General features: G+C 39.8%; 1 protein-coding gene across 3 annotated transcripts in view; it reads left to right on the forward strand.

The window, feature by feature from the left end:
- Mospd2 (motile sperm domain containing 2) overlaps window positions 1–16886 on the forward strand; it is a 43052-nt gene extending 26166 nt beyond the window's left edge. Inside the window, exons 8-15 of one of the 3 annotated variants that reach the window (XM_034485511.2) lie at window positions 986–1110; window positions 5809–5985; window positions 6751–6863; window positions 9116–9212; window positions 9949–10045; window positions 10442–10571; window positions 13361–13463; window positions 14400–16886. In XM_034485511.2, the coding sequence (XP_034341402.1) occupies window positions 986–1110; window positions 5809–5985; window positions 6751–6863; window positions 9116–9212; window positions 9949–10045; window positions 10442–10571; window positions 13361–13463; window positions 14400–14537 (980 nt within the window). In that variant the 3' untranslated portion in view covers window positions 14538–16886. The remainder of the gene's footprint in view (window positions 1–985; window positions 1111–5808; window positions 5986–6750; window positions 6864–9115; window positions 9213–9948; window positions 10046–10441; window positions 10572–13360; window positions 13464–14399) is intronic. The other 2 variants (XM_076918612.1, XM_034485512.2) reach the window with 2 other exon arrangements.
- Window positions 16887–19125: the final 2239 nt, after the last annotated feature.

Raw genomic sequence — 19125 nt, forward strand, 5'->3', positions numbered from 1 at the left:
GGTTTTGGCCTGACGAAGGGCTTTTATGGTAACCCGCAGCTAGAAACATTTGCAAATTTATTTCAATAAAAGCTGGCATGAAAAAAAAATCAGACTTAACACTTCATTTAATTCCAATAACATGACTTCAATCCTGTCAAGTCACAGGCTGTTTTAAATTGAAAAGGAACGTTTAAATAGTACTTGAACAAAAGCCTAAATCATAGGGAGCCAGAATAAAGAAAAAAACGTGATTTTCTAAACCACACTTTAATGTTTTTATTATTCTGATTTCTGTTTTCTTGTCTACTGCCACTTGTGCATATTTACTGCAGCATTGTGCTTTTAGATTTTTTTTCAAAATGGGTTAAAAAGGTCCCATTAGAAATAATTTTTTAATTAAGCCTAAAACAAATGACATGACGCAGGACCGAATTGTAGCTGTCAAATAGCTACTTTTGGTAGCAGCTTATTCTTGCAGAGTCTTTCTTGTGGTTATATAAACTGCACAGCCTGGGAAAAAGGCAGTTTTGAATCAGGAAGGAAGCTGGTTCTGGCTCACACCCATAATAAGCAGGGCCCCTTCCTCCTGTTTCTGCCTTTCCCTTTGAGGAGGGATTTTATATTGAGGGTTTATCAGAAGAACCACGAAGTAAAAGATTCTTCACAACATCATGCAATCCCTTCCTGAGTCACAGAGCAGCAGTTTAGTTCACTGTCCACAAATCATCATTATTGAGGCCACTGATAGACGTGCTCACGGGTCACAACCCTGAGAAGCTTCTCAGTGAACATCAGGGTAATTGAAGCTTCCTGGATCTCCATGGAGCATTTGAACCGTGTAAGGGACACGCATACCACAAAGCCTGTTAGAATTAACGGTAAGTGTCTGGCCTCAAAAGAAAGTCCTCACAGCTCTGAGTTCAAGCTGGTTACAGGTCTGGGTTACTGCATACAGCAAAGTGCTTGACAGAGCTAGTGTGGTGACTTGCTTGTTTTTCCTCAGCTGCTTTCAAAATTGTGAAAAGCTGGCTTGGCCCTGAAGCAGTAAGCTTGTTGAAGTTTACAAGTAAGAATGAAATCCAGGAGTATGTCAGTGTGGAATACCTACCTCCTCACATGGGTGGGACAGTAAGTACCGTCCTTGAAACTTGTTATGGTAGAACACCGAACAATAATAATAGAGTTCTATGTATTCAAAGGGAAAAATGCAAATCATTTTTGTTAATTTTTATTCTTCTCTCATACAATATATCTCAATCACGGTTTCCCCTTCCTCTACTTCTCCCAGTTCCCCTCACCTCCCCTTACCCCCAGATTCATTCCTCTATTTCCCTTCAGAAAAGAGCAGGCCTCCCAGGGACATCAACTGAACATGGCACAAGGTATAGTAAAACCAGGCACAAACAAGACTGAGTGAGGAAACCCAGTAGGAAGAACAGGGTCTGAAGAGCAGGCAAAAAGAGTCAGAGAAAACCCCACTCCAACTGTTACGAGTCCCCCCAAACACCAAGATTATCTATCATCTATCTATCTACCTACCTACCTACCTACCTACCTACCTATCTAGATATAGATCCATAAGGGACCTAGCACAGACCCAGGCAAGCATCTGCGATTGCTGCTTCAGTTTCTGTGAGCCCCTATGAGCTCTGCTTAGTTGATTATGTGAGCTGTGTTCTCATGGTGTTGTCTTTGATCCCTCTGGCCCATACAATCCCCCCCTTGTTTCATGGGGTTTCCAGAGCTCTGAGGAGTGGGACCCTATAGAGACCTCCAGCCTGGGCCATCTCTCCTCCTCTCTGCCTAATGTTTGGCTGTGGGTCTCTGCATCTGTTCTCATCAGCTGCAGGAGGCAGCCTTTCTGATGACAACTAGACTAGGCACTGGTCTATGAGTATAACAGAACATAATTAGGAATCTTGTTTTCCTTTGGCCAGTTGTATTGGTTCTGTTCTAGGTCTCTGGATTATTCGTCCTGTAGTTCCCGACCATTCAGGCAGTGTCAGGCATTGGTCTCAACCAGTCATTGGTTGGCCACTTCCACAAGTTGTGCACCACCATTGTCCCAGCACATCTTGCTGGCAGGACAGTTTATAGTTTGAAGGTTTTGTGGCTGGGTTAGTGTCCAGTCCCACTGAGACACTGGAAGCCTTGTGTCTTACTTAGGGTTTCTGTTGCTACAAGGAAATACCATGACCAAAAAGCAAGTTGGAGAGAAAGGTGTTTTATTTCGCTTACACTTATATATTGCTGTTCATTATTAAAGGAAATCAGGACAGGATCTCAACCAGGGCAGGATCCTGGAGCCAGGAGCTAATGCAGAAGCTATGGAGGGGTGCTACTTACTGGCTTGCTTCTGGTGGCTTGCTTAACCTGTTTTCTTCATCCCAGGACAACCAGCCCAGGGATGGCACCACCCATTATGGGCTGGGTCCTTCCCCATTGGTTGTTAATTGAGAAAAGGCCTTACAGCTAGATCTCATGGAGGTATTTCCTTAACTGAGGCTTCTTCCACTCTGATAACTCTAGCTTGTGTCAAGTTGATACACAACCTTTTGCCAGTACATTTTACCTGGCTACAAAAGATGGATGGTTCAGGCTCCATATCCTCCATTACTTTACTAGGAGTCCTTACTAGCCACCCTAGTAGATTCCAGGGAGCTTCCTCTGCACTGGGCTTCCACATTAATTCACAGGTGCCCTCCAATTCCAGTCATCTCTCCCCCCTCACCTGATTCCTCCTATTCCCAATCCCAGCTGCCCCCAGTCCACCAGAAAATCTAGTCAATTTCCCCTTCCCAGAAAGATGTAGGCCCTGTCTTAATGCAAAAAGAATGATTAGTGAGACACCTAAAATAAGATGGAGTGGTGTAGACATTTTCCACTTATGCTTCAAAGTTTACTAGATTTTTGAATAGGATATATATATATATATATATATATATATATATATATATATATTTCTAAACTAGGGTGTGTTCAGTATTCAAAAGTGTATTCAGAAACAGTTCTTCATAAAATGTCTCCTCCTATTCTTGTCTCAAGCACCCTAGTGCCTTCTGTGGTTGCATTTCTTAGATTAATTTCTAGAGATGTGCATTGCATGTGTAGGCAAGTGTAGGCAAGTGCACATAAGCCTTCCTCCTCCTCATTGCTTTTAAATAGGTAGCATATTGGTACAGTATTGTACATCTGTTTTCCCTTCACAACAGTTTAGAGATCATTCTAAATCAGTGTGCACGAAGCTTCCACACGTGTATGGCTGCAGCACTCCAGTATCATGAACCATAACTTACTAAATTTGATGTTGATGTGTGGCCTTGGTTTCCTTCCCTGTCTTTCCTACCCGGTGGATTTTTTTTTTTTTTTTAATTTGAAATGTAGCGATAAGAATGTGCTGTAAAAGTTTGGAAGGGTTGTTTGGCTTTTATTTATTTATTTGCCTTTATTTTTTTGTGCTCTATGGACCAAACCCTGAGGCCAGATTCATGCTAGGCAAATGCTATTGCCCAGCTGTTAGAAATTTTTTTGAACTGATTTTTATTACTTAAAACAGAGGTCAGAAATGAGTCGATGGATTTGAAAATCTTAATGTTGTGTCCAGGTGTGGTAGTGTACACCTGTACCCAGCAATCAAGAGGCAAAATTCGGATTGCAGTTCTGGGCCAGCCTGGACTACATGGTGATTCCTCATATAAATTTTGGGGTTTTTTGGTTTGGTTTGTTGTTGTTGTTTTTACATATGTATTGTTTTACATATGTATTTACATAGCTGTAAAAATGAATGCAAAAGTGACTTTTCCTGAAGTGTGAAACCTCTGTAAATAATTGTAGGTATATTTTGCCTGCCTGACAAAATTGGATTTAAAAAGAAGCAAGGGCTAACAGCATTAGTGTTCGGTGTCCCTGTTAGTTTTCATTAATTAGAAGAGACTTGAACCAAAAAAATTTAATTTGAAGTCTGCACCTTTCTTATTCAGCAACTTTCCACTTTGCATCTGAAGCTAGGAAAACCGAATGCTGAGCACTTCAGATACTATATTACTGTAAAAGTTAATATTTAGAACGGTGTTTTCTCGGGCTGACTAAGCAGCAGTGGCTCTGCTTGCTTAGCTCAGACAGCCATGCTCCGCAGCCAGAAGCAAGGGCCCCACAGCTGGAAATAGCCAGAAGCTGGCACCCACCAGATGCCAGCGTGGGAGGTGGCTCTACCAATCTTGCACACTATCTCCACAAGGCTGAGCTGTGCCCAGACCATCCTGCCATCCATGCGGGCCCAGTAATACAATGAGACTCTAATGCTTAAATATCAATCAAAGGCTTTATGTGTTTGGTAATGCTCAATAACAATATGCCCATACAATTAGAGGTATTTCCCAATTAGCTAACCTAGATATAAGTTGTTACCCAGGACTGCTCTCCGTACCTGCCTGGCTCTTTATCCTCCTACATCTCTCTCCCTTGCCTCGCTCCTCCTCTTCCTTTTTCTCTTCCTCTCCTTACTCCTTCCATCTTAGCTCCTTCTACATATTACACCTGTAATTAAAGCAAAACCATTTTTGCAATTTTTCCCATTTTGTGTTTTATTTTTGAGGCAGGTTCTCTTGTAGCCCAAGCTTGCCACAAACTTGCAAATTCTCAACCTCTGAAGTACTCAGATTATAGGCATATAACCACCATAACTCACCTCTCCGTGTGTTTAGTTTGTTCACATGTTTTGTTTTTTAAGATATATTTTATTTGTATGTGTGGGTTAATGGTGTGTGTGTGTGTGTGTGTGTGTTTGTGCACATATATGGTACCCATGGAGGCCAAAGGACACATTAAAAAATGCCTTGGAGCTGGTATTTTTCACAAGTGCAATTTTCTGTGAGCTGCCTGATTTTGGTGCTGGGATCCAAATCTGGTCTCTTGATAGAGCAGTGAACACTCTACCACCAAACCACATTTCTATCCCTTATGTTTATTTTTGCTTGATTCTGTGTGGTACATAAGACTGTGTACATGTTTATATGTGCATGTGTCCATGTATGGAGGCTACAGGTCAACATCAGATATAATCCTATATTGCTCTCCACCTTAGTTTTTGAGACAGGGTCTCTCACTGGATGTAGAACTTACGGATTAGCTAGACTGGCTAGCATTTGAGTCCCTAGGGTCCTCCTGTCTGTACCTCCCAGTACTAGAATTAAAGACAAGTATAACCAACCACACGTGGCTTTTCACATGGAATCTAAATTCAACTCTTCATGTTGGTTTAACAATCACTATGCCCACTGAGCCATATTTTTTATATATATTTTGTTTGGGTTTTATGATTTTTTTACTTGTTTAGTTAATTGATTGGGGTTTGTGCTGTTTTGTGGTGCTAGGAATTGAACCCAAGTTCTCAAACATGTTAGGGAATTACCCTACCCTTGGACCACGTGGAGAACCAATTATCAATATTATTGCACTACCTGTGTTCTGTGCTGTGTGTAGAAGAGTGCGCCCTACTTAGATATTTATTCATTCCATTCCTCTTCTGGTTTAATGCATAATTTTATGGTTTAAAAATCACACAAGGTACACACAGTACATTTATGCATTTAGTCATCTGAACTTATTTTTGGTGTGGAGTAAGCTGAAGATCTATCTCAATTTTTTTCTTACATGGCTTAGTGTTTATTTACTGCTCTTTCCCTTTTCTAATTTGCAGTGAATCTCATTTTTTCTTTATAATTATACTTATTTTCTTGGCCAAAGTAATCCATTTTCAGTATACCATGAAAGAATTCTTTCTCTCCACATTCCTAGCAGACTGATAATGAAAGTTCTCTCATGTAGGATCCTTTCAAGTATAGCTACCCACCACTGGTAGATGATGACTTCCAGACACCACTATGTGAAAATGGGCCAATTGCCAGTGAGGATGAAACCTCAAGTAAAGAAGATATAGAAGGTGATGGTAAGGAAACCTTGGAAACAATTTCTAATGAGGAACAACCAGCTGTGTCCGAAAAGGTAATTTTAGGAATAAAGTAAAATGGAATCAAAATCTGTCATCTAAACTTTAGACATAGCTCAGTGGTACAGCACTTGCCCAGCATACATGACAGTCCCTAGCACAAGGGGGAAGGTACTGTGGTGTCTCCCCAATTCTGCCATGAGTCGTTGAGATAATCCAGTTACCTTACCTCTACATTTTTCTTGAAAAAAAAAAGATGAAGAAGGGATGAGGGGAACTGAATTACAGCATACATATACACATATGTACATACATACATACATACATACATAAACATACATACATACACATACATACATACATGCATGCATGCATACATACATAAAGAGCTAACTCCGTGCTTTGTACAAAACATGGTGAAATACATCTGGAAGGAATCTTTTCAAAAATTTATTTAAGATTAAAAATAAAAGTGATTAATTTGAAACTTCACCGGATCCCATTCCTCTAAATTTCATTTTGAAGGGCTTGTTAACTGTTGTTCTTCACAAAACTTAGCAAGAGCTTGTTTGATAAGTACATTACAATTTAGAACAAAAATCATCGAGTCTATTTTGTTTATAAGAGAATCATATAAGTAGTTTCCCATGGTCATGTCAGAATACATTAAACATGTCATTCAGACATGCTAAGCATGTTTAAAAAACTATGATTTGCATAGAATCTAAATGGTTATTTGTTCTCCCAGTGGCCTGTTCAACTAGAACTAAAACATCTTCATGTTTTCTACCTTGTTTCTGTTTCTATTTTTTGATGTGTAGAGTAACCCAACTGAGTCTGCTTCCAAAAAAGATGAAACTGAAAAAGTTGATTCAAAGACGAAAACTTTTAAAAAGCCATTGAGTGTTTTTAAAGGACCCTTATTACACATCAGGTAACAAAGAGTGTATTGACTGCATTTTTGTAACATAACTTGATCATGCTGGCCGAGGCTGGGGTGCTAGAAGATTAAGAAAACGTCTACCCTGTCATTAAGAGTAGAGTACAATTGTGCACAGTACCATGCGCCTTGTTTTCCAGACTTAGTGACCATTTCCAACTCTCAGTTTATTATTCCAGAATGTATAGCCCTTATCACACTTTGGATAGGAATATTGGATAGTCATTCATTAATAAATCTTAATGGTGCTTGGAAAAATAAAAATAAGAGGATGAGTTTGTTGATTAACCTTCTGAAAGACCAGCTTGCTCTGGAAGAATGGGGTTTTAACTAAACCCTAATGGGAGACATGTTTATCTCTGTTTCAATTTATTAATTCAAAAGAGTCGGATTGGGAGCTGGGGATACAGCTCATAGTTGGAATGCTTTTCTGCATTATGTTTAGCCCTGAATTTGAACCCTAACACTGAAAAAGAAAATAAAAGAAGCCCAGAGCTACTTCCTCTATTATGTTCAGTATTGCTATAGCAACACTGGTCAGTGATGACCTACTATGGCCTCTTTGTCCCTTTCCTTAAAACTTGCATATGTAACTATGTTTGGAGTATATCGTCCATCAGCAATACAGCCAGACTTCTACAGAATTTAATCTGAAAGTCTTTAATTAATAAAACACATTTGTCCATGTATGGATTGAGTCCTGCTGGAATGGGGTGGATTGCCATTGTCTGTGTATGGATCTGAGTAACGAGAGACACATACCATAAAGTTTGTCGCCCGTGGTTTTTCTTTGCCATTTTGCACCTTTAGAGTCTGTATGTTTGCAATTTTTCTTCTGCTACTTTGGAAGTCAATGCTCCATGCTTCTCAGAAGACCCATTCAAAGCATAGATCCTCACTTGCCATCCTTGAGGGTTAACAGTGATAAAAGCCAGAATGGCAGGTTAGACTAGGACAACTTCCAGGATTGCACTGTGAACATGACTCCACTACCTGTGCCCCAGTCAGTCACAGAGCTACTCTCTCATATGCACAAGGACCCCACCAAGGTCATCTCCCATGCTGCCTGTGGTTTTTCTACTGTTTACCGAGAGGTGCTCTGACATCTATAACATTGTTGTTTTCACGTCTCCAGTTCTTTGAGCTCCAAAAAGAACTGTACTTTTATTGCAATCATGTACTTTTATTGTCTTCCCCAAAAGTGGGCAAGGACATCCTCAAACATGTCTTCTTTAGATTAATGAATATCCTTGATATGTATGACATTTCTTATGTAATGTAACAGAAACGTACCTGCAGCTGGGATTGCCAATGCAAGCTTTAAATTTCAGCAGTCTTAAGAGGCAAGAGGCTCACACTTGAAGGCTAGCCTAGGCTACCTAAAGAATTGCAAAACCTTCCTGTTGTGGAAGGGTGTGTGTGTGTGTGTGTGTGTGTGTGTGTGTGTGTGTGTGCACGCACAAACTCAGGGTTTTGTAAAAAGAGAAATCACTTAAGCTATTGACATTTCAAGTTAGAGCAAAAACACTAGCCCAGATGGCCTTTCTGTTGTGTTGAAACACTGATGAAGTTTGGCTAATGCTATTAAACTACACAATTTTTCCAGAGAGTTGAGTCTTTTCATTTTAGGCTGTAGATATTCCAGTAGCCAATAAGTGAACTTGAAAGCTTGAGTCTTAATAGTCTTACTAGTTTGCCCTCTGGAACTACTCCAGATTTCTTTACATGTCTGTTTTTTTTCTCTATTCTCAGAAAAGCCATTCTGTAGTAAAAAAAAAAAAATTACTGTTACTTAAATATATCCCTAATAATATTTCTATGAGCTTATGTTCTTCTCTGTTTGTGTAAAAAGCATGCTCAAGGCTAATCTGTTTGTAATTAGGGAACACTGAAGCAGCAGTGCCTTCTGTGTTTTCATAATAATCCATAACCTCCCAAGGAGTTTAAACAGAGCCACCTTAGATTGTGTTGATTATAAGATTAATTCAGCATCTTCATAATTCTCTCTTCTGTTCCTTTCCCATTTTCCTTCTGACCTTAGGGAAAACCATAGGACTTCCCAGCATGCATAGCATCAGTAAGTTTAACATACAAACTGATATTAGGTAACTGTTTTGGTCACCATCTTGTATAAGGAAGTCTGTTTATCCCAATGAGCATGAACAATCAGCCAAACTTTTTCAGACTAATGTACACAATGCTGTTTAGTCTGAGAATTCCGAATGCTTTCTTTGTTTTCCACCTAGCCCAGCAGAGGAATTATATTTTGGAAGCATTGAGTCTGGAGAGAAGAAAACTCTGATAGTGTTGACAAATGTCACCAAAAATATCGTGGCCTTTAAGGTAAAAAAGAAAATCTTAAAGTCATAATCAATGATGAGGGTGTGTCAAAGGCAAGTGGTTTGGAGAATTCCTAATGGAGAGAGTCATAGTCAAAGAGTGAACGGCTGTTGTGGGAAATATTTAGCTTGTGTTGTATGTTTTGCCCCCTCCCGGTCCTGTACTCCCTTCTAGTAGAAGGGCTAGTAGTGAGCTTAGTCACCTACACTTCATATTTGGTGACACAATAGAAGCTATACTCCAACTTATACCACATGTGACAGAAAGGCACCTTTGCTTTGATTGTGTTATCCTTCAGTGTTGTGGTAAATTACATGATTTATCTAATGAAGATTGTCCTCTGGCCTGCACATACATGTGCACCTATATGCTCACATACACACAAGAGGAAGGCTAGGGCCAGGTGTGATATAGTGCATGCCTTTAATCCCAGCTCATTAGGGGCAGAGGCAGGTGTGTCAGTAGGAGGTTGAGACCAGCCTAGTCTACATAACCAGCTTTGGACCAACAATGGCTACAAAGATCCTGTGGGGGGGGCGGGGAAGGGTAAGTGACAGTAGGAGTTAAAAGTAGGTTTTTAAATAAGTCAGGATATTTTTGTCTTATTGATGACGACAAATAACAATCTGCATATAACTTCTCTTTTTGTTTATTAGCTGCTCTTTTTTTTTTTTAAGCCATTCTTAAGCCTCGCCTCCAAAACAGCATGTGATTATGTGGTAACTATGTTTCTAAATAGGTGAGAACCACAGCTCCAGAAAAATACAGAGTCAAGCCAAGCAACAGCAGCTGTGATCCCGGAGCTTCGGTTGATATCATTGTGTCTCCACATGGCGGTGAGTTGTCGGGTTTTTTTCTCTCTCTTTCTCTCATATTCAGAAGTAGTTGACCAATATATGATAGACTCCAGAGAATTTTTTGAGTGCTTTTATTTGGGTACAGTTTGGTAGTGGGGTGGGGGTGTTTACTGGGTGGTGGTTTATTTTGTTTTCTTGGTTGGCGGTGTGCTGCTCTATTGGGGTTTTGTTTGATTTTTGAGAAGGAACTTAAAAGTGGTCGGGTAGGGATGGGAGAGAATCTGGAAGACTTGGGGGAGGGGAAGAATATGGTCAAAATATATTCAACTTAAAATGTTTTAAATAATAAAATATTTTTGAATAATAATAATGCCTTAAGCCAGTACCCAGCCCCCTGTTCCTGTTCATGTGTTAAATTACTCTTTTGAAATGCAGGCTTAACAGTCTCTGCCCAAGACCGGTTTCTGATAATGGCTGCTGAAATGGAGCAGTCCTCTAGCACGGGGCCTGCAGAACTGACTCAGTTCTGGAAGGAAGTTCCAAGAAGCAAAGTGATGGAACACAGGTAAGCATATCAACTCACAGCCTCTCAACTGTGATGGAGGACTCAGAATCAGAACTTTTTCACAAAAGGAGGGAGGCTGACACTGTTCATTCCTTACAGCTGTTAGATTCTTGGGGTACTTGGGTTAAAGAAGGGAAGCTGCTCAAGTACTGACCAGTGGGCAGGTACACATCTCAGACCATCAAGTCCCCCTTGTCAGAATGCTCACCTGGTTCATAGACTGGCAGTGTTGTCTGTGGCAGGGAAAAAACAAAGCAAAGGGGCCACTGGTAAATCCTAGTGAGATCCATTGGAACATTCCCATGCCGAAGTGGCCCTGGAGCCACTCCAAGAATCCAGTGCTCTGTTCCCATGTGAAGAGACAGAGTAGATAACAATTAGAAAAGCTGCTCACAGAAGCATGGATACAGTATCCTATTTAAAAGGCAATGCACAGGCATATGCTTGTGTGTGCCTCTGTATGTCAGCTGTGATGAATGCCTTTAAACGTACAAGGGAAAATAAAGGAAACAAGGGAAGACTTCTTTCTAGTTTGCTTTACTTTACACCTTTTTAAAATGGGATTAAAATTTGTTGGAGTAACATTGGTTTTGCCTCCCTTCATCCCCACCCAAGGACATTTGTCAGTATGCAGAGATATCTTTGTCTTTCACAACTCAGCAGTTGGGGGAGAGGCAGTGAGCATCTAGCAAATGTTCCTAAACCTCCCAACCCCCTGTGATTTGATGACACCACTCCCCCCAAAACTGTGAGCCCTCCCCAAACTTAGTAGCACTAAGGTAGGAAACCCTGGTTTATAGAGTAGTTAGGGATAATCTCTCTGCTAGCCATTGACTAGGACCTGAAGGAAATGAAAGAGGAAGTCACATTGTGACTGTAACTGCACAAAGAGCTTTCTGGTGGCGGGCAAAGCAAGTTGCAAGACAAAAAGAAATGGACTTGGTTTATGTGAAAAAATAGCAAAAAGCTCCATTTTCCTTAACTGGGTGGGTTGGGCGAGAGACAGCTAGCAGCTAGGAGAGCACTGGGTCATTGCTTATGAGGAATTTTCTGAGGAGTGCCCAACCTAGAGGAGCATTCTGTGGTCAAAGGACAGCTCTTGTTAGGTCCTTAAAGTTCAGGGAGAAAAGTGTGTCACAGAGTAGAAGTGAACAATGTAGCAGGCACCCAGGCACGGCCATTCAGAAAAAGATGATGTATTGGTGCTGCCCACTTGATGGTCACATCACTGACCACTGACAGTATTGATCATCTTAAGTAGCACTTTCAAGAAGCAGGAATAGCAGTAGCCAGAGCCCATGCTGAAGAGACAGATGGAGACCTCTGAGCTAACCTAGAGGTGCTACAGATTGCAGAGCAACTGTGAAGTTGATAAAGGAGTCTTGGCTTCTGTTTGTTGTAGGGTATTAGGTTTTGTTGTTGTTGTTATTGTTTCTTCTTGTTTGTTTGGGGTAGTGGTTTTCTTTCTGTTTATATTGAGGGTCTTGTTGGCATGGCAGTGGTGTTTGTTTTGTGAGATGTAGTCTCATTATGTAGCCAAGGTTAGCCTCAAATGTGTGACAGTTCTTGTGGCTCAGTCTTCTAAGTATTGGCATTACAAGTGCTCTCCACTCTGTCCAGCCTGTCTTGGGGTTTTGAAAGTGAGAAATTTGAGCACTGTTTCAATAAACAAGCTGGACAGGTAGCTCAGTACTAGAGCGCTTGTCTCATATGTGCAAAGTCTTAGGTTCCATCCCCTGCACTGGCAAACAAACAAACAAATGAGGGGCATGGCAATAGAGACCCTCAATATAACTGCAAAACATACTACTAGGAGGTTGCAGCAGGATGGTCAAGACTAAGGATTACATGTGCTACATATGGAAACCGTGTTTCAAAGAAGAAAAAAAGTTAACAAAAATAGTATTTCTAGTATCACTGGAAAAGTTTATGCAGGTTGGACTCTGAAGAGAGGTACTCCTGCTTTTCATTAAATAGTAATATACATAGGTTTTCAAATTATAGAAACAAAAAATGCATTTGGTTATGCTTTGTTTGTTTCGGTTTAGTTTAGTTTGCTATGTTTGTGAAACAGGGCTTTGCTATGTAGTCCAGTGATGACTTGAGACCCAAAGATCTTTTTGGTTTTGGTGAAAAGCATGAGAAATTGTCAAAATATTAAGAACGAGTTACATAAAAAGAATCTGATACTAACACAAAGTGCTTATGAAACACTCAAAATGAGGGGTTTTGTTAAATAGAAGTTGCTTTACTTTCTTTGCTTTGGGTTTTACCGGTTCGTAATGGCTGCCTTCTCTGGAGCTATCAAGAGAAAATCGTTGTTCCCACCTAGAAGGTGGGAGGGATCCTGGTGGTTTGGTACTAAAAGCTCAAGTAAAGCACCATCCCTCCATTCTAGAAATTGGAAGGTAATCGGGGTAAATTCTACTGAACAACATATGAAAGGCGTTTTTTTGAATCCCCTGGGGTGGTAGGCAGTATGTGCAGCTTCTGTTCTTTATACACATACGGTAGCTAAAAGGCGACTGAGGGCTAAGCTCAGTGCTTTATAAAGAGGCACAAAGTCCCAGCTTTGATTTTTTAGTCGAGAAAAAAAAAAAACCCTGGAAGAAAATAGATAAATATAGACTGAGCTACTTTCTGAGTTGAGCCTAGGGAGAGGAATCAGACCTTTTGTCTCCCAGTACACAACCACTTGCATTTAACTCTGCATTTCCTAGTTTGCTTTTATAAAAAATAACATATATACTAAAGGTTTGAAGAAGTTATGCTTCCTTTGAATTTCATAGGTTAAGATGCCATACAGTTGAGAGCAGTAAACCGAACAGTCTCATCCTGAAGGACAGCGTTTCTGCCATGTCAGATAAAACCAGTGAAGATCTGTACCTCCAAGTAAGTACACTTTCTCCCTCACCGAACAATCGCCAGTGCTAATCAGCACAAGGCCATCTGTGCTCCCTGAACCTAATGGACACTTTTAGCAGAGACACTACCAAAGTTTGGTTTTTGCTGTCTGTCCCTCTCTTTCTTCCTCTTTTGGTTTTGGTTTTGGTTTTGTTTCTTTTGTGGGACTTAGAGTTTGTTTGTTTGTTGGGGTGTCTGTTTTTGTTTTGTATTGGTTTGGGGGAGTGTAGTTTTTTTCATTTGTTTTTGTTTGTTTTGAGATTTTTTTTGGGGGGGGGGGGGAAGGCCTTGCGTTTTGAGACTAAGACTCACTTTGAATCCGTGCTGGCTTAGAACTCCTTGTAATCCTCCTGCATCAGCCTTGTAAGTGCTAGAGTTACAGGTATGAGCCACCACACCTGGCTTGGAAGTGCCCTCTTCTTTATGAAGAGGCCAGTCAGAAATGGTAAGTGCCAGGTTGCTTTCTTGGCTATTTTACTATAGAATCAGGGCCAAATAGTAAAGCACTATGGTGCTTTGGTGAATACAAAAGCCACCCTCTCATATAGAAAAGCACCATCTAATGCATTTCAAATTGAAAGAAACAAAGTGGCTTCTTGCATAGAACTCAGAAGTGGAATGCTTACCACTGAGTGTCTGAGTGTGATGCCCAAATAAAAAGAGAAAGCAAAGAGATAAATATCTCAAAGATGTCTGGACCTCCAGGAAGTGGATTATTCCCATCTGTACTAGAAAATTAGAATAGAGCCCCAGGGACATCCGTCTCCACCAAACACATTGGATGCCTCCCTCCCATTTCTAGTTCCCAACCTTTCAGAGTAGATGGGCCCCATCCCGTCAGTATTTAGAGTTCTTATATTTCAATTTGGCATTCTCGTGATCGTTTTATTGATACCAATCTCTCGTCCTTTTTTCCCTATTCAGCTCAATCGTTTACTAGAAAGCAATAGGAAACTTGAAGACCAACTGCAGCGCTCTATCTGGTTCCAACAGCTACTGCTTGCCTTAACAATGGTCTTGCTTGCTTTTGTTGTTTCTTTCTTTTATTCATTATACAATTAAACAAGTGGCACCTGGTTGAAACCAAAAAACTCCTTCAGACATTATCTGGAGAAGGTATACAGACCCCACCCAAACTTTTCCACCCAGCTACCAGAACTACTGTACATCTGGGCTTCCTACAAGGAAATATGCAGCACATAGAAGGGTGCCTATCTAATAAGTTATTTGGCTAGAGAGATGGTCAAGGCATTGATTATTAGAGACTATAGCTAGTTAGGAAACTAAGTAAAGGTATTTGCATTATATAAATTGATAGCTTAAATGTAATTTATTTTTCTTTTTGATTTGAATGCTTTCAAAGCAAAGTTTTATCATGTAAATACACTAGGCGAGCTGAAAAGTCTAAGTAATAACGCTTTGTTGTGGCCAAAAGAAAATGTAGTCTGCTTTTTTTTTAAATTACAGAATTACTAGCTGAGCTGACTTATTAGTTTTTCTATGCTATGTATGTAAAATATGTATATTAAAAAGGAAGCATACTTAAACAGAGTAATTTATGTAATCATGACTTTGTAACTTGGAGAACTACTTCCAGATGATAGTCAATATTCTTTTGGAATGGAAAGCTATTTAATGCCAAACCTCCTTAGCCTTTGTTTCTAGGTGTCACTGAGCAGCCTGCCTCTTACTAATCTGGGCTCTTTAATGAAGACTCTGTTTTTGATACAATATGAAAAGCTACATGTGGTTGGATTTTCTTTGATTTCTCTTATCAGTGCCCAGAAGGAATGCCTCTGAAAGAGGCTCCCGTTCTAGTCAATTCTATGCAGTTTCATGCCTGTCCATATGTTTGGACACTGAACCTTTTGCCTGGTTTATTATAAGGGCCTACTTTTCCATTGTTCTGTCTTCATCTTCATTCCAGGGCAAAGGAGTCTCCTCTGTGGACTACAAGTTATGCCACCTTCACCCTCATTTTTTAAATGAAAGGCATTACGTAACATTTTTGAAAGTCTAGTTGTTTTAGATGTCTATTACAATAAGTAACCTTGGGTTCCAGATGGTCCTTGTTAAAATTGTTGGTAAGAAGGAAACTTTGAAAAGTATCATGTGTGCAAAAGGAAAAGCAAAGCAGAGAGGCTTAGCGAATGGGAACTCTCTCTCTCCCAGTGGCTTCTGTGGCCCACTTGATACTCTGCCTTTGTCATTCTTAGACTCACTCATATTGTTCCTAAATTCCTACAGAGATACACCTTGCAGAAGCAGAGGCTAATGAAATAGCTTTGTATTGTCATTAACATGACCAGTTTCTGTCACTTTAGGTTCAAATCTATGTCTGCCTTTTTAAGGAAGAAAAATACTCTGCCCAGCAAATGAATATTTAGCCATGTTCAGAGAATTATTCTCAGTAGAGTTGGGGGCTCTCATTTGGAAGAAGTTGATTCCCAAACCGAGTTTTAAGGAGTAATATAACGAAGCTCCTTAAAACGTCGGCTGAGGAAATAAAACGTTAAACGGACACTAGTGTGATACTTTGTCTTAATTTGAGTTTTTCTGTTTCAGTTTGCCACCTCCAGATGTGAAACAGACTGCAGTCCACCCTAAGTACTGTGCACAGTATCTATGTCCCTGTATGTTCACAGTGACTTCCCAAGTGGTAGATTGGGGGCCTTAATATAATCTCATCCCAAATTATCTGTCTATGCTTTTTATTCCTCATCAGATAAACAAGAAATTAATTAGCTAAGATGAGGAATATAATTGTCCTAACAGTGTCCTTTTAATGTTTCATAAGAAAATCATGTTGACACACTAAATACCCTTCTTTAATTGTTGTCTGGTCAGTTGAATTTAGTAACATCTTGTTAGCATTTCTGTGTAGTAAATGTGACTAAAAAGGACTTTGGGAAATTAACATAATGTCAACAGTAACTGAACTCTTCTGCTAATCTTGATTAATCTATATAGTAACATTTGATTTTGTCCTGTCTTTATTTGGTTTAATTTAATCATATGTGCATGATTATTTTTGGTATTCTGATCAATAATTTTCTCTTGAATCATGTTATTGCCTTTTCATGATCAAATTACCAGGGATTTTCATTTCGATTTTTGTTTTCACTCGGGAATGGAAATTAATACATTTTCCATGAAAACATTAATAAAAGATCATTAGCTTGATCTGCAAGTAGCCTAAAATGCAGATGCTGGTTAACCTAGTCTCAAATTTCATAAACCATAACTTTTATATCTTACCACTAATTTTGACTGGATTTAATAGCACTTTATTGTACAATTATAAAAAAATATATTCCTAGAATTGTTGCCAGTGTAATTTCTCTAATGTTCTGGTGCTTTTCATATATTTTCAGTATTTTTATTACTATATTGGTATTTTCTTTGTATAAATTGATCAAAAGAACATGTTTTCTATTTTAATATGTTTTAGAAAATAATTGCATTTATGAAATAAATATCATCAGGAAAAAAAAAACCTTCTTGTCTCTAATTGATAAAGCATTTTTTTTAAATCAATGTTCAGACCAACTCTGCCCTTTTAAAGATCATTGTAATTCTGTTTGGATCTGCTTTGCATTTTTATGAGGACAGCACTTCAAGCTTCCAAAAATGAATCCCTGTGTCAAGAGGCCCTGTCCTCAAGTGTGTCCTGTTTATCCTTGTCCCCGTGTCTAGTTTAGGGTGCACACCAGTGTAGTTCTTAGCATTAAACTCGCTGCCTTGGCTTGAGGCTCTTCAGCTCTTCCTGGAACCACATGGTACCCGTGTACCTTGAGTCTTTGTTCTGTACACCTGTGTACCTGATGGACCTGCACATCCAGGGACTTTGGAGATAGCAGTTGAGCATTGATTGTTTCCACAGCGAAGTGTAGCCTTAGGCAGATGGGTGATGGAGGAGCATAAGGGACCCACTAGTGACAGAAGAGGCCTTTGAAGCTGATAACATTTGTCCCTTCACTATTAGAAGACATAACTATCCAACAAAGCAGTGCCCTCCTCAGAAAATAAAATAAAATAAATAATTGGTTCCATTGAAAAACAGAGATACAACATCAAGTAGGCAATGAATCCAATACATGTGGAAAAAGAAAAAGACACAATGGAGAATGTTAGCAGGCAGAATAAAATGCCAACCTGAGACTGGGTGATCATTCCTAAAGGAAGGTTTTTATAAGCATCAAGTTACTTGCGGGAAATCTCCACTTAGGAAAGGGTTGATTACAGAAAGCTGCTCTTTCTCCCTACAATTTTCATTACCCACTGGAGGGTTCCTGACATCACTCATCCCATGGGCTATCTCGGACACACAGGATGTTTCTCCTCCATCGAGAGCCCAAAGAAACTGGCTGGAATTCTGTTTATTCCAAGTAACATGGGGTACGCAGACTGTTCTTCATATCTGGGAAAAGGTAGCCCACATATATCTTCTCCCTATTGAGTGATACCTTGCACTTGATAGGTGCAAGAGTGAGAAGTAACACATTTAACCTGTCTACTTAGGCTGGCCTCCCCCTACCTTCATAAAATTGTTCACAGTTTAATTTCCTGAATATTGCACCTCACTGAGAACCAAATGTCAATTCTCTAAACTTCCCTGCTTGATATTCCTATCCCTGCGCTGGTACCCCAATAAAATCATATCTTTGCCATTTGCACACTGATGGTTTCCTTCTGAATAAACAGTATTGGCTTTTAATATCCAAAATCTCATACCTTCCTGACCCCACTCACAAGTCATCATCTGTGAATATTAAAACACTTAAAAGATATCTTGGACTGGGAACTTAGCTCAGTCTGAAAAACTGCTTGCCTTTTAAACATGAGAACCTGAATTTGATCCATCCCCAAAGCATACATTTAAGAAAGAGGCAACAAAACAAAACAAAACAAACAAAAAAGCCAGGGCATATGGCTATGGCTGCATATTGTAATTCAGGCACTAGGGAGGCAGATAGGCAAATCCCAGAGCTCAAAAAAGTAAAAATGATGCCTGAAGAAAAGCACATGAGATTGTCCTCTGGATCCGGCCCCCCCCCCACACACACACACACAGACACCCTCCCAAATTTCAAGATAATTGGTTTAATTCAGCAAAGTATATGCACGTTACAGGGCAGCAGTTTGGTCCTTGAAACTCAACAGGTTTTTCATGTTCCTTTCTCCTAATGGCCTGTGTCAGTATATCATAAAATCGTGGGTTTTATGCTTAAGAAATATGCAGATCTTACAAGTCATTCTTTCTCCCAAGATTACATGGCTATGCTACTTCAGAGCCAAGTTGATCCTCCTTCCCTCTTGTAATTCCTGTTACAAACAGCCAAGGCTGCCCCATCTGAGAAACTGGTTACAATGTAGAATGGGTAGATCCAACACAGCCTTACCTTCACTAAACAGTGTGAGAAGAAAAAGAGGATGAACACAAAAGGTCCAAAGAAAAACAGGTGATAGAATAGCTGAAAAACTGATTTTGTGGAGATGGAGAGATGACTCTGTGGGTAAGAGCACTTGCTGAGTAAGTATGAGGACCAGAGTTTGGATCCCAGCGCCTATGTTAAAAAGCAAGGTGCGGTCAAACCTGTAAGTACAGAGCTGGGAGAGTATCACAGAAATAAGAGGATTCCTGTGGCTT

Source organism: Arvicanthis niloticus, chromosome X, assembly GCF_011762505.2.
Source record: "Arvicanthis niloticus isolate mArvNil1 chromosome X, mArvNil1.pat.X, whole genome shotgun sequence".
NCBI lineage: Eukaryota > Metazoa > Chordata > Mammalia > Rodentia > Muridae > Arvicanthis > Arvicanthis niloticus.